Raw genomic sequence first — 15,298 nt, 5'->3', positions numbered from 1 at the left:
TCATTTAGCATAATGCTCTCCAGTTCCATCCGTGCCACTGTGAATGCTAGTGGCCAATTATTTTAAACAATGAGCATGTAGATATTATTTTAGAGATGTTTTGTGCTTTGAAAAAGAAAGATTTGTGCTTTGGTCAAAGAATCTAGACAGGTTTCCAGACTCAATGAACTTGGGTTGCCCACCGATAAAGAGATTTCTGGAAAGCTAGAGCAAGGGAGTCTTACCTTATGATAACACCTAAAATACGCAGCTCGTTCATCGGAAAATTTCTCCAGTCTCTTTGGACCTTTGCTGGAGGCTTTCTTGAATACTAACCAGCATCGCTGATAAATCTGAAAGAAAGTATGAAAACTGCGTTCAGCTTCACTACTCACTCAGATATGATGTAATGACATTTGCATGTAAATGTTTTCCTTTTGATAGTTTCACCTGAGAAACATTCAGCAGCCATAACGGTGATGGTGCCTGGGGAAATGAAATTGAAAAAACCAAAAGTGTTTCCACAGGAGTGTATTATGTCATTCTGACAATTACTGAAATGAAAACAAAATAATTTGAAGGCAAATTTCTTCATGTTTTGATAACACTATTGGTAGGAATATCTGACAAAAAGTCCCAGAGACAAAAACCTCAAATCATTTCGAATAATACGGGCCTTCATGGCACATGCTCTGCTTTCAAATGCAATTACATCTGGGAGCCCCAGGTCCGAGACATTCTAAAGGCTTCCTTGGCAGTCTGAGGCAGAGATAGTCTCTGCATGTCAATTCTGAAATATCCAGAGGCATCGGTACAATAACATAGCAATTAAAATCAACTGTTTGGCTTTCATTTTGCATAGTCACCGATTTATCAAGGGCTATGCCATAGAGACAAAAACGGAGAGGTCATTAAATGGAGAAGGAGCAGGCTCTTAAACTAATGATGCTGGAATCATTGAACACCCATGAGGGAAAAACAAACGCTTTAACCAGAAACACCTACCTTATGTATATTTAACTCAAAATGGACTTCAATATAAAACGAAACCATAAAACTTTCAGGGGCAAAAAGGAGAAAATATTTGGGATTATGGTCTGGACGAAGAGTTCTTACACTTCATGCCAAAAGCATAGTCCATAAAAGAAAACCTGCCAACTTGGGTCCGTCATCAGAACTTACAACACTGGCTACATGAAAACCTGTTAAGAGGACGAGAAGAGAGCTACAGACTGGGAGAAAATATTTGCAAGCCTCGTTATTCGACAAAGGATTCGTATCTAGAATATACAAAGATTTCTCAAATCCCAACAGTAAAGAAACAATCCAATTACAAAATGGACCAAAAGAGACATAAACAGACATTTCAGTGAAAAGAAGACACAGATGACTGAGTAGCTCATGGAAAGATGTTTGACGTCTTTAGCCGTCAGGGAAATGTTAATTAAAACCACAACGAGACATCATTACACACCAATCCAATTGGCTAAAATAAACAAGAATAACAATAATAGCGGCACCAAAGGCTGATGGGGTACACAGAAATCAGACCCCTCATACCTCGCTGGCGGACATGTCAACTGGTACAGCCACTCTGAAACAGTTTGGCAATTTCTTCCAAAATCTAAACAAGCAACACAGGCAGCAGTTGCATTCTCAGGAATCAACCCCAGAGAAACGCAAACAAAATAAATTTGAGAGCGAATGCTCAGACCAGCTTCATTTCTATCAGCACAAAACTGGAAGCAACCAACATGTCCTTCAATGGGGAACTGGCTAAGCAAAAATCCCTATCACGCAATATTACTTAGCTATGTAAACGAATGAACTATTAATACTGCAACAGTTTGAATGAGCCTTTAGAGAATTATATTGAGTGGTGAAAAAAAACAAACCCAAAAGGTTACATACTATATAACTTCATTTATAGCATTCTTGAAATGACAAAACTATAGGAAGCAGTTAGTGGTTGTCAGGTAGGGATGGGGGTGGGCAGGAAGGTGTGTCTATAAAGGTAACACAGGGAATCCTTGCGGTGACAAATTGGCCTGTATTTTGACAGTATTGATGCCAATATCTTGGTTATAATATAGCACTGTAACCTCAAAGATGTTATCACCAGGGAAACTGGGTAAAAAAGTACAGAATCTCTATGCGATATTTCTTATAACCGAATGTGAATCTATAATTACTTCAAAACAAAGCACTTAAAATTGTTTTAATGGAAAAAATGTCGAGATATTTACCCAAGATCTTAAAATGACAGCCATCTACACGCTTCACGGTCCTACTGCTCCTACGTGAGACCTCAGTCTAAGTAACCGCATACGCTAAGTAACTGTAAGAACTCAACTTACAAGAATCATTGGAAAGAGTTCAAGCATCCCTTCCAGGATGGAGAGTCAGCCATGAAAATGAATGTTCTCGGGGCTGTGGTTGGCAAATAGAAGTCTCCCCAACTTCTCACTTATGTCTGAATAGCAGATGAAGACACCTGGCTCCCTTAAAACTTGACAACCACAGGATTACTGTAGTTACAGTGAGAATAACTGTCACTCGGATTGTTCAAATGAAAGGTGTAGAAAATAGGTTTCTCACTGTCGTTCTGTGATTGGCAACCACTTTCTTTTGTATGCGGCCCAGAAAACACGTTAGAAATTGAGCGTGCCAAACGTATGCAAGAAATACACCATTACTGAAGAAAATTATAGTCACCAAGTTAGACAGTTAAAATTTGCTAATTATGCCTCAACTTTCAGACCCACTCTTGAAGGGTAGCATTTCTAACTCTTTCTGTTGATGTTCATTTTCTTTACAATTGAACCAGTATTTATTTAGGTCATGTCCAAAGGCTGTTAAACACAAGCTGAAGATCCCTCCATTTCAGCGTGTCTAATGACTGCCATCTAATCCGTCTGTATGAAGCTTGGGGGATTTTTGGTTCTCCCTTTTCTTGTTTTTCTTTTGTTTTTATTAAGCAGTAGGGGGAAAGGTGCAATGTTATAATCAAATAACTGCAAACACAAATACCATGCAAATTCACATGCAACACTGCTTGGAACTATTGGCTAGGAAGTCAACATGGAATAGATTAAAGCAAACTGGTCGGCTCTCACAGTTGGCCCACATCGCTCCCAGTCATTGTTAAGTGTGCATATTCCTAGAGAGGAGCCAAGGTCTACTGAACCAGGGCCTCTTGGGGTGCAGCCAGACAAATTTGCTCTTGAACTCATTCCCCAAGTATTCTCGTTTGCAATTTGCAAGCCAAGCCATAAATATGCATAAGGACTTTCAGACAATACAGTGCTTCCCATTGGGACTGCCCACAAAGAGGTCCCCAGCCAATGCTCCAGAATGAGGGCCTGTGAGGGGTGTGCTTTCCAATCAGTGGCCTCCGTGGCAGGGTGGGTGGCCGTCTGGAGTTTGAGAGACACACGGAGGGTGAAACTCTCATCTGCTCAGCAGAGTCAACTCCCCATTTCCACCGCTGTGCACTTTCTGTCCTGAGAACACAAGGAAAGCCATGTAGCGCCAAAGGATTAAAAACATGCCAGAAGTATCTCAGTACTGTTTAGAGAAAATGAAACAGGGGAGGACTCAGGACCCTGACCGTGGGAAGGTGTGAAACTAGCTGGGTTAACAGTGACGTTGTTAAAAGGTGAAAAGGAAGCCACATTGAGAATGACATTCACTGAACAGTTTAGGACAGTACTTTTCTTAAAACTCATCCATTGAACCATCTCCTCCATATTTTAAACAACATATCTGCATACCATCTATACTATTTTTTATTAACAACTTCCCATAAACTTTTTTAACTAATTTTTTTAATTAAAGGAGGAAACTTCTCTCCTAGCCACAAGAGCAAACAGGAATTTCAATGGCCATAAAGAATAGGCAATCCAATAATAAACATACTGTTAGAGAATTTGATGACAAAACAATTCTCACGTTGAGAAATCTCACCTCCTCCTACGCATCAGGGGTTCGCAGTCTTGGCACTATTGACCTTGTAGGCAAGATCATGTGTTGCAGGGCGGGACTGTCCTATGCACTGTAGGACATTTAGTAGCAGCACAGCCAGCCCCCCACCACAGAAATCCCAGGAGCAAGCTCCCCCAAATTCAGCTGACAACCAAGACCGTCTCCAGACATTGCCAAATGTCACTTTTACAGTGAACTTTATAGCAGAGCTCCTTCCAGCAAAGTAAGAAACACTGCTAAAGATGAATGGCCACTAATCTGAGATTGCACATTTCAAGAACCTGAGGATTTAGGAATATCTTCAAAGCCCCAGATTCGGGTGAGTCAATCCACACCAGCCATGGAAGGTAGAACAGATAAACTCATCAGCCAGTTGTGACAACCTGGACGGACACCCACCAGATTTAGGAGTTAGGTACATGAAAATGGTCTTCAGTGTGCCTTTTGTCACCCGTAGTGGTGGCTTTATGGCACCTCACTTTCAGCCTTAAATTGTCACCCCCCTTAATGGATTTGACTATTTCTTCACTGTCTTTCCTTTCTTTAAAACTTGATATCCTTCATCATTGCTTAGCTCTGGTTTCAAGTGCCTGACACTTTTTATGAACATCTTTTCCTAACAAAGAATATTCTGGCCAATTCACCACGATTTCCAGTTCAGAAAAGCAGCTGAAACAGCTGAGAATTTGTTCAGAGGTCCTAACTGTGTCAGCAGTCTCTCCCAATGTCCTGAACGACAGAGTCACAAATTAAACTTCCGGAGGGCACATGGGAAGTCATGAAGAAAACAGATCACAAAATTCCTGTTAAAAGAAAATTATATACTGCCTCTATGTAAGCTCAAGAAAAGAGGAAAGCTAACTAAGATGTGACCATTTAGGTCTTTTGATCTACCGTAAGAGTCAGCAAACTTTTTCCATAAGGAGCCAGATAACCAATATCTTAGTACCCGATGGTGTTGGTCTTAGTAGCAACCACTAAACTCGTGAAAGCAGCCATAGAATACACGTGTGTGGGCATGGTGTGGCTATCTTCCGATAAAACTTTATTTAAAAGCCAGGCAGTGGGCCAGGCAAGGGCCACGTGCCACAATTTGCCACCCTGTGGTCTCCAGTCACATTTCTCAACTGTCACCTGCTGGTGAACATAACACTCTGTTTGGCATGTCCCTCCTGGGGGGAAAAAGAGGAAGAGAAATGTGGCCCAGGGGGAAAATCCCTGTATGCTCCACATCTCCCCACAAGTCAAAATTGCACTTCAATCAAATTATACTAGAGTGTTGGCCGATGCCTTTGCGGCCCTCCGCCATTGTTCTGGTCGCTCTGCCCGCGGGGAGGAATGCCCGCTCTACCATGAACACAGACGCCTCCCTAAGCAGGCTCACAGGCGAGGTTTAGCATCCCATCTCTGCCCTGGGATATAATTAGCTTTTTATAGCTTCCTTATTCTAGGAAGTCGCTGGGCACTTGGAAGAAAGGGGCTGTTTTCCGTTTGGCCGGCACCCCTTTCTGTAAGCACACCGACTTTCTCCTCTTTTCTGAGCATTATCCCCTAAAGATATGACCTCGGCCCCAGCAAGCTAAGGCAGCCTCATTTCTCATGCCCTAACCTTGTTTTCACCTACTCTCCTAAACAAATCAAATCCCCTTCCCCTCCAGGACTTTAATACCAGCGCCTTGGCAGGGGCTACAGTGCAGGGCAGAAGGCGCAGCCTGCTGGGTGCAGCGCCTCAGTTACCCCTTCCAACAACCCTAAGGGGCTATTATTCCCTTCCCCCACCCCTCCTCTGATTTACAAGGGGGAAACACAGCCACAATGAGGTCGGTCACTAAGTCTGTCTCAAGGGCCGGAAGCCCGTAGAAATGAGCCAAGGTTTCAGCCTGGGGTTGCCTGGCTCTGGAGAACAAGCTCTTTCCCTGTCACCCCAGGATCTCCCCAGAAGAGCTGGACTCAGGGATGCACAGATGCATGCTGGGACCAAGCTGCCTGTAGGACGTTTATTTGCATTCTTCACACACTCTAAAAAGAGACATTTAGTTGTGACCATACGCTCTGTCATCTGGACGACAACTTTTACAGCAGAGCTACTTCCAGTGTGACATTTGCATTTGTGATTTTTTTTCAAATCCTCAGAGGAATGGAGACAGAAAGAGAGACACATCAGTGTGAGAGAGAAACACAGATCCCTTGCCTCCTGTATACACCCTGACCAGGGACAGATCCCTCAGCCTCGGTAGGTGCCCTGAGCGGGAATCACATTTCGGTGTCTGAATGATGCTTCAGCTGACTGAGCCAGGGCTGCATTTGTGAATTTTAGTTCACTGGCACTGAAACTGGGGTCCCAAGACCCTAGTCCAGGACGCCAGATGCCATGGTAGTATAGCAGTCTGCAAGAAGTGATTGCACTTAAAAAAACTCCACACGCTCTGTCCTTAAGTGACAAAGTATTCATCACCCTTCAGGAAAGTCCAGAAACCCAAATGTGCTAAGTATTTCTAACGACACGGGAAGCATCCCCTGCACCTTCTCAGCTTCGCTTGGCCTCCCTTGCCCCTTGAACTGCCATACCAGCCTCTCGTTCCTACTAGTTACGACCACAGAGGAGTCTGGCTCCCGCCACCCACCCAACTGCCTGGGGCTGACCGGTGACGTCCCTAGGAACACACAGCCCCACCTCCACCACTGACTTGGGCCAGAGGCGCCAGCTGCCCGCCCAGAGTCTTGGGGTTCTTCCGTTGCTATTTTGAGACCAACAGCCACAGAGAATGGCACAGAATAATGCAATCTGGAAGTAAAAGGGGAGGAGACCTTAACCAAGGAGAAACAGGGGATATAAGTGAGCCCAGAAGGCAAACTGTCCCTGCATCTGGCATCGTCTACACACTTCTCCTTTCCCAACTTAAGAATTTGACCTGGCCGATCTCTGGGACCGAGAAGGTTATAACTTTCTGGCTCTTGGAGTGACTCTGTCATTATGGGATGGCAGACAGTGACAGATGAAGAGTACAAAAGGAGGGGTCCCCGGGCACCCTTGAATCGGAACTTGTAGGCTGCTACCAACTCCACTTACCGAAATAACGAGCTGGTTTGGAATCTATGTTTCACGGAGGGAAAAAAAATCATTTTAATGAGCAAACAACATGATTCCTGGCCTATCATTTACATCACATGCCTTTCATTTGCAAGGCCAGGAATGCTAATTTGAAGACAGTTTTGCGCTAGGTAGCAAGGTAACGTTTTAAATTCACTGCAGAAAAATAATACCAGGAAGAAAAAATGGGATAATGAATCACAAAATAAAAATTTTATAAAGAAGATTAAAAATCCATAAAAGCCCCCATAGGCAATAAATTGGCCACGTCAGGCTTTTGCTAATGGTGAAGTAAATGAGGACAACCTTTCTAGAGGCAGAATTATGTCTACCCTTTGACCTGGAAATATTAATTCTGGGAACGTCCCCCCGAGGAAACAATTAAGGAGCTATGCAAACATGTGGGAATGGAACTCATCAGCATGGAAACTGGCAACACTGAATGTTTCAGGAGACTGGTTTAATTAATTATGGCACACCTGTAAACCGGAAATTGCCATCATTAAAGATGATATTGTTCAAGAATATTTATATCATAGAAAATGCTACTAGTAAAAATAATAATAATAAATAAAAAGAAAATGCTACTAGTAAATTATTAAGTATAAAAAGTAGTCTATCCTGCTTTTAAACATTTCTGCTCCATCACAGATGCGCACTCAGTAGAAATGGTTCAGTTGCTCAGACAAAGATTGTGAGCTATGGTACATTCCCTCCTTCCACCCCTGCCCCTCACGCACACCCACACACACACCCCCTCCCACGCTCACAGGGAAAAATATCTGTGCTTTGACAGGAAGCTCTGCGTGCTACAACACACACGTCCAAGGGGATCCGCGTCGGGTTTGTCGGAGATATTCTCCACTCTGGATTGTTAACTCATAAAAACGCACACTGCTTCTTGTCCATGAAGACAAAAGTCCTGTCCCTTTTGGTAGGGGCTGCCTCGACTTCCCTCCCCCACCCCGGGTGAAGCTGCTTCTGCCTCAGCTGGCACAGTTGGCACACGGCGAACACTCTACAGATCACCCCTTGAACTGATTATACTATTCTGCTTTGTTCTCCCATTGAATGAATGAGTGAAGTAGAATCTTTAACGAGTTCCTTTTATATCTTTATGTCACGATTTTACCTGATGTTGAAGATTATCTTCCAATGCAATGCATCAATCACTGACTCCTGTGTTTTTTACCATCTAATGAAGCCCGAAGCATCTTCTCTTCTTCCCTGGGAACTGCCACGGAATCTCAGTCACCATGTCCTAAACTGCGGGCAGAGTTCCCCCGCTTTCATGCTGGCTGCATTTCACTCCATGTCCTACAGGACATGCGGGGTAATCTTCAAAGTCTGACCACATCAATCCACTGTTTAAAACATTTCTGGGGCTGCCTTCTGCCTCCGGCTAAAAGCCAAAGCCACAAGAAGACATTCCCGAACCTGCAAGAACCTGTCCCTCCCTACCACCTCGGCCTTATTCCACGGCTTTCCTCATTTGTATATCCCTCCCTTAAAAATACACAAACATACGTAATTTACTAATGATCAAGCAAAAAATATGTTATTGTGCAAAATTCTCATGGAATCGGTGTCTGTCAAGAATTCTTCTTGCTACTGCGGGGGCTAAAAAAAGAATACATTTCCTCCCATCTTCTAATCTCCTCTAGCTGGGCTAATAGTCAAATGAACAGAAATGGTTCACAGGAGAAAATCAAACTTTAATATGTGTGCACGGAAAATGCACATATGAGTATATGCAAGTGTGTGTGTGTTAAGGTGCACAGATCACATGTCTGATGCTGATAAGTACCATGAACAAAAATAAACCCAGGAAAGTGGATAGAAATTCTAGCAGTGGGTATTTTGATGTTGAATGGGGGGTAATCAGGGAAGTTCTCAGAGAGGGTGGTATCTGAGCAAAGCCCCGAAACAGACGAAGAGATGAGGGGTAAATGCAGAGAATCGGGGAAGAGGGCCATAGGCAAGAGAAACAAAACATGGGCCGAGACACAGAAATCTGCCTGGCGGTGTGCAGGACAATGAATAAGGAGGCGGAGGCCGGCGACGGCCGGAGATTCAGGGATGATGGAGAGAGGGGGTCGGATTGGGCCTTCTGGGTCTTTCTGTAAACCCTTTGGCTTTCTCTCTGAATGACATGGGGCACAAGATGAACAGTTTTGAATAGAGGTAATACAGGGTGGGGCAAAAGGAAGTCTACAGTTATATGTGAAACTTTATCCTCGCATTATTATATACTAAGCATTGTATTACTTTCCACATGAACAGTGGTTCATAAACCTACTTCTGCCCCACCCTGCATGATCCAGTTTATATTCTGTAGACTGTAGAGACCTAAAGGCAGAGAAACTGGTCATGGGGGGGGTGGTGATTTGGGCCAGACCGGAAGTGGGGTAGAGGATGAGACGTGGGCAGAATCCGGACATATATGGAAGGAAGGCAGAGCCAATAGCTTTGTTGATGGGACTGCATGTAGGGGAGAGAGCAAGGGAAGAGTCCAGGATGACTGCGAGATTTTTAGCTCCAGGAAGTGAAAGGATGGGTTTCCATGAACTGAGCAGGCCTGGGGGAGGGCCAGGGCTTGGAGGGAGGGTGCAGTGTGGGCCTGCCAACCATGAGCTTACCACGCCTGTTAAACCTACGTTTGTATAAACATTATGTTAAAGATGATGGTTATGCAATTATGCAGAGATAAGCCTGTTTATACACTTGACCCTTGAACAATGCAGGGGCCAGGGACGCCAAAGCCCGCCACCCCCCTGCACAGTCGAAAATCTGTGTATAACTTTTCATTCCCCTAAAAACTTAACTAACACCCTACAGCTGACCAGAAGCTTGCTGGTAACATAAAGAGTTGATTAACACGTATTTTGCACATCATACGTATTATATACTGTAGTCTTACAATAAAGTAAGCTAGAGAAAAGAAAATATTGTCAAAAGAAAATCATAAGGAAAACACCTTTGCAGTATTTATTGGAAAACATCTGCTTCCAAGTGGACCCAGGCAGTCCAAACACGTGACGTGACATCCGAGGGTCAACTGTGCAAGATTTTATCAGACTTTTAAAGTGAATAATACTACTTTCCCCTGCAGCTGTCATGAGAATGGGGTGAATCAGCGCATTGAAAGAACTTACGTCCCTTGCAAAGCACACATGGTAGTCGGCGGCTCATACCATCCAACTAGTTGGCAATCTTCAGGCAACTTCAGGCATACCTTTTGATTCCTTCATTCACTCATTCATTTTGCAAATATTTACTGAATATCTAGTACGTACGAGGTCCTGCTCCAAGCACAGAAGAAACGGCAGTGTGCAAAGCCAAGTCCCCAGATTCGCTTTCTCATGTGCAGAGACAGACAAGCAGTTCTCCAGCCCCTGGCACAGGGCCTGGCATGTGGAGATAATGATTGTGGGCACACTTGCGGAACACAGGCATTTGGTCACACGCACTCAGTAAGTCTTCGGTGCAATTAAAAAAGAAATGATCTCACTGTGGCTTCCAAAGGGACTCCCGAAGTGGTCTTTGAGTGATCCCCAAACCAGACTCACCAAGACTCAGTCCCAGTTCCGTGGCCCGCCCTGTGTAACCTGACCCCTGCCTACTAGTCAGGCCTCTGCCTGCTATGCTCATGACATGGCAGCCTCCAAAATACTACATGCTCCTCTGATGAGGATGGAAGAGTTTGCCAGAAGCTGGTCCCCACTGCTGCTCACAGGGCAGCCTCCTTTTCATCCTTCACGCCCCAGGTGAACCTTCTCTATCAATGAGCTATGGTTGTATGACATCATCCTGGAGCTCAGCAACTCCGCACAACAGCCATTGGCCACCTCCCACGACTATGACTGATAATGAGGCAGCCGTGCTAATCCGACCTGGCCTCTCTATCGTGGCTGGGCTCGTGCATGCCTTGAGTGGTCGAGTCAGGGTCGTCTTGAGTTCGTTCTGAGTTCGCCTGGGGGTGACTCAGCTCTGCACCACGGGGCATAGTTTTACAGGGCAAGTAGAAGGCAGAGAGAAGCAGCAGAAAGATTGTTTGTACCCTGTATTACTTCAGAGTGGGGGTGGTCTCCTTACCACACTAGGCGAGGGTGAAAATCCTACTCTGCACTTGACCTCCTCTGACAGCACCCCAGCCGGGAAAGGGGTCGGCTGAGCATCACGGCGGGGTGAGGGTGCAGGTCCAGGCTCCCCCCGTGGTCTCCTCTGACACCATGTTAGGGAGGGCTAATGACCAGAGGGTGGGGATGAAAGTCCGGGCTCCCTAGTTGCACTTCATGGACAGACACTGCCTTGGTGGCAGAGCGACACCCTGGCACATTTACGAGGGATCAGAATACACAATGCTCCAAATACGCTGCTTCGGCACAAGGATGACTTTGAGCTGAAGGCAACTGAGAAACAGCAAGCACGGAAGGAGCGCTCTTCCCCCCCCTTCCTGCCTAAATGCAAGGCAGCTATTTCCCTCTAACAGTGTGACACGGACTTATATCCATAAAGGCGCTTCCTCTCTCACACCAGAAAGAGCAGAGATGGAGCTAAGATGAGTCTAGCTGACAAACCGTACTAATCAACCCTGATCTACTATCACTTCCTAGTCACTTCCCCATAACGTACCACCCCCAGGAGCTCAAACCCCCTTTCCTTTGTCTGGTCTCCTCACCCCAATTTTTCACCCTTTGGTGAAATGGTATATATGACCCTGTACCTCACCAGTGTTTGGATTATCACATCTTTTCTGTGAAGTCCCCGTGAATGTAAAATTATCAGTGAAATGTGCACACCTTTTCTCCTGCTAGGCTGTCTTCTATCAGTGTGATTTCAATGCCGAGACACAGCACCGAAGGGGGGAGGGGAAACTCTGCTACTCACTGCAGAGTCTCACCAGTGTGGAAGTCTAGGCTCCTTACTCAGCCTTTCCTGGCAGGCGTGGCCTGGGGTGGGGCTTTGCTGATGTAGCACAGTCATTTTCTGCATTTCTATGCTGCCTCAGTTCCCGGTCTGCTGCTCAGGAAAAGGGATTTTCTTGGGACTTTCATTGGTACCCACTGGCATGTCCAGGTTGCTGGCTTCTTTAGCTCCAAGTCTGAGATAAATGGGGCCAAAAGAAAACCCAGGGAAGTCACCGCCGTGTTGTCCCTCCAGTCCTAAGGCCCCAAGTCCGTCTGCTTCTCTCCAACTGTCAGAGTTTTCAGGGTCTGATTTATGTTAATATATACGCCTGACCCCACACAATTTACACATAATGCCCAGGGATTTTAGTTGTACGTAGCATAAAGAACAGGGGGAAGATATGTCTAGTCACTAGTCCTAGAATCAGAAGTCTGTAAATGCTTTCATAAGCCTCTGTGTATGTCAAGTGTGCTAATAATAGTCAGCTCACATGGTCAAGGCTGAAGTCAGGGCAGGGACAGACAATCAAGTTTCAGGGTCAAGCTCATGGAGGTCACTGAAGCCTTCGATGCACTCACAATCTGCCATGATATCACCCCCTCAGAGACACCGCCCCAGCTACCAAATCTAATATCCCAGCAACTCCCACACATGAACTCAAAATCGGTACCTGAGGGTTATCTTGCTCATTTGTTTGGCTGCATATTTGTTTTCCCTTCCTCCTCAGAATACAAAAAAAAATCGTATTTTACCTTAATCACCTTGAATCCTCATGATCTCGGAAAGCATTAGAGTCTTCGCTTCTTTATCTTTGAATGACTGAGTGAATAAATTAATGGGAGAAATTCATCCTCAGAACTCATGAGATTTCCAGAATTTTATATTTTTTGCCCTTGGATATCAAAGCACCTCGGAATAGGTCTGACATTTCCAGACAAGCCTTAACATCTTTATACAAGATTTCAATAAAAAAAAAATCAGAGATATGTAGAATACAAACATTCGAATTATATTGAGAGTCATTCTTTCAGAAGAAACAATTATGAAACCACATTCTTCTTTAAAAGTGCATTCCACAAAACACCGTCTACCACACCATGGGGAACGCCTTCCGTGGCTATCTGTCAGGCCAGCGTTTTAAAACATCACATGTGGGTTTTTGTTCTAAACCCACAGAACCTCAAGATGACTGTATTTCCCTATAAACTCCAATGAATGCATCCCTATAATCAGAAACAGGCTCTAACCACACTGGAAAGACATCGATCTGCTGTGGCAAATGGAAGGAGAAGGAAGTAGAGGAGAGAGAAGGGAAGGGAAGATGGGGAGAGAGGAGGAGGCCGAGGATGGGGGTGGGGGGTGAATAACAAGTCGGAGGAGAAGAACCCAGATTAGAGAGTTTCACTTAAAATGCGTATTCTGAAGCTGAGTCCCAGGAATGATTACAGAAAGCACCTGTGCAGTGGGGCAGCCCGCCGCGCCTCCGTATATTAATAAATGGCCACGCTGAGTGAGAATCATTCTGCGAGAAGGTTCAGTGCAGAAAATGAGAATGCCACTCTCAAAGAAAGGAAGAGAAATGAATTCCACGGTTGAGAAAGCACTCTTTTAAACACACACACACACACACACACACACGGAACAGATGTTCCCAGAGAAGGGCAGAAGGGTGAGGAATAATAGTCATGCTGTAGAAAAATTCTAAGCCAAGAATGCAAGAGAAGAAACCTGGGTGGCCCCGGAGGAACTGGTGGCAGATTTTCATGGACAATTTACAGCAAAGAAACAAAGCTTCGAAAATCATCCTTGTCATGCAGAGAGGTGGATGTGACTGAGCGCGCAGGTCGAGTGCTTGTTCGATCTTGGTTTGGGAGAGTTTTGACTTGTCTGGTTTTTATTGAAGGATGAGCAGAATTCTACACTGGCAACACATTAACTGTTGGGTCGGCCAAAAAGTCTGTACAGGTTTTCCCGTGAATAAAAGACGCATTTTTATTGTCACCAATAACTTTGTTGATTTGGATATTCTGAGTATGTCAGCTATCTCCCACAGGGTTATAAAATATTGGTTGTTCTCAATTAATGTCTCGATTTCATTGCTATCAACTTCAGCTGGTCTACCCGGCTGTGGAGCATCATCCAGTGAGAAATCTCCACCATGAAACTTCGCAAACCACTTTTGACACGTTCCATCAGTCACAGCACCCTCTCCATACATGGCACAAATATTTTTGGTTTTTTTACATTTCAGTTGCATTTTTAACTTTCTTGAAATAATAAAGTATACTAAAGCATACTATGCCTTAAATGGTGCATATTTTCTTCCATCTTCATTATTAAAATGTCTATACAAAAATGCACCAATTTTGATGTTTCTTTTTTAATGCATGCTGATCTGACAGTTGTCACAATACCATCTAATAAAAGTGTTTCGAATGAAGAATGCTAATAGAGACATCTTAATGGGAAACCGAGCAAACGTTTTGGCCAACCCAACATTCTGTGTCATATCAATTAACTAATATATCGTGCAGTCAACACTTGAAATCAGGTCTGAGCTTCCCAGACCAAGCTCACCACCCTGAGCTCAATCTCTGATGGCAGAATGAAAGCAAATCTTCAGGGACACCTGTGTTTTGTTCATGGGTGGTCCAGCCACACTGGCAAGCTCCTTCGGAATTCATTTTTCAGGACCTGAATTTACTCCTGACAATAAAATGACTTTACAAAGTCATCAGCAACATAGTAAAAAACAATGACACAATTATCAAAAAAAGAGAAAGATTCTAATACAGCAGCTGCTCACAGACACTGCTGCTTCAAAACAGCATTTTTGGAGAACATATAATCTCTGAAGTTATAAAATCAATCCAAACATCAAGTTTTCATCATTTAATTTTGACATTTCTGGAGACACAAGGTAATAATTTACCTTGTGAAATAAATCGAATAAAAAACAAGGATCAAGAGTAAAAATATGATTTGTCCTATCACACATTCTGGTATAAAGAGAAGAATTTCTCGAGCTCTAAAAATGGGAAGGCAGGGATAAAATCAAGGTGAATGAAAACACTATCAGTCTGACTTTGAGCAAATACTTTCGTCTGTGAAATGGTGGTTATAGCAGTTACTACACAGGCTTGCGTGGAAGGTACCCAGCAGTTAGCAAGGGCTCAGAAAAGGTTAATTATTATTTTATTCTTTAACTATGCCTTTCCTAACTGCATGTTTTATTATGTTATTATTACTCTTCATATTAATTTAATTATAACAGGTTAGCCAAAGCATACATTACTCCCAATTAGATCAATGGTTCTGAACTTGCCTCCAGGG

General features: G+C 44.1%; 1 protein-coding gene across 5 annotated transcripts in view; it reads right to left on the bottom strand.

Moving 5' to 3' along the window:
• DOK5 (docking protein 5) overlaps window positions 1-15,298 on the bottom strand; it is a 224,556-nt gene that overhangs the window by 164,579 nt on the left and 44,679 nt on the right. For all 5 annotated transcript variants that reach the window (XM_053671366.1, XM_053671367.1, XM_037133681.2 and 2 more), the window contains exon 2: window positions 225-332. In XM_053671366.1, the coding sequence (XP_053527341.1) occupies window positions 225-332 (108 nt within the window). The remainder of the gene's footprint in view (window positions 1-224; window positions 333-15,298) is intronic.

Source organism: Artibeus jamaicensis, unplaced genomic scaffold (genome assembly GCF_021234435.1).
Source record: "Artibeus jamaicensis isolate MK-2021 breed Jamaican fruit bat unplaced genomic scaffold, CSHL_Jam_final contig_685, whole genome shotgun sequence".
Lineage (NCBI taxonomy): Eukaryota > Metazoa > Chordata > Mammalia > Chiroptera > Phyllostomidae > Artibeus > Artibeus jamaicensis.
This window is presented reverse-complemented; position numbering and strand designations above follow the sequence as displayed.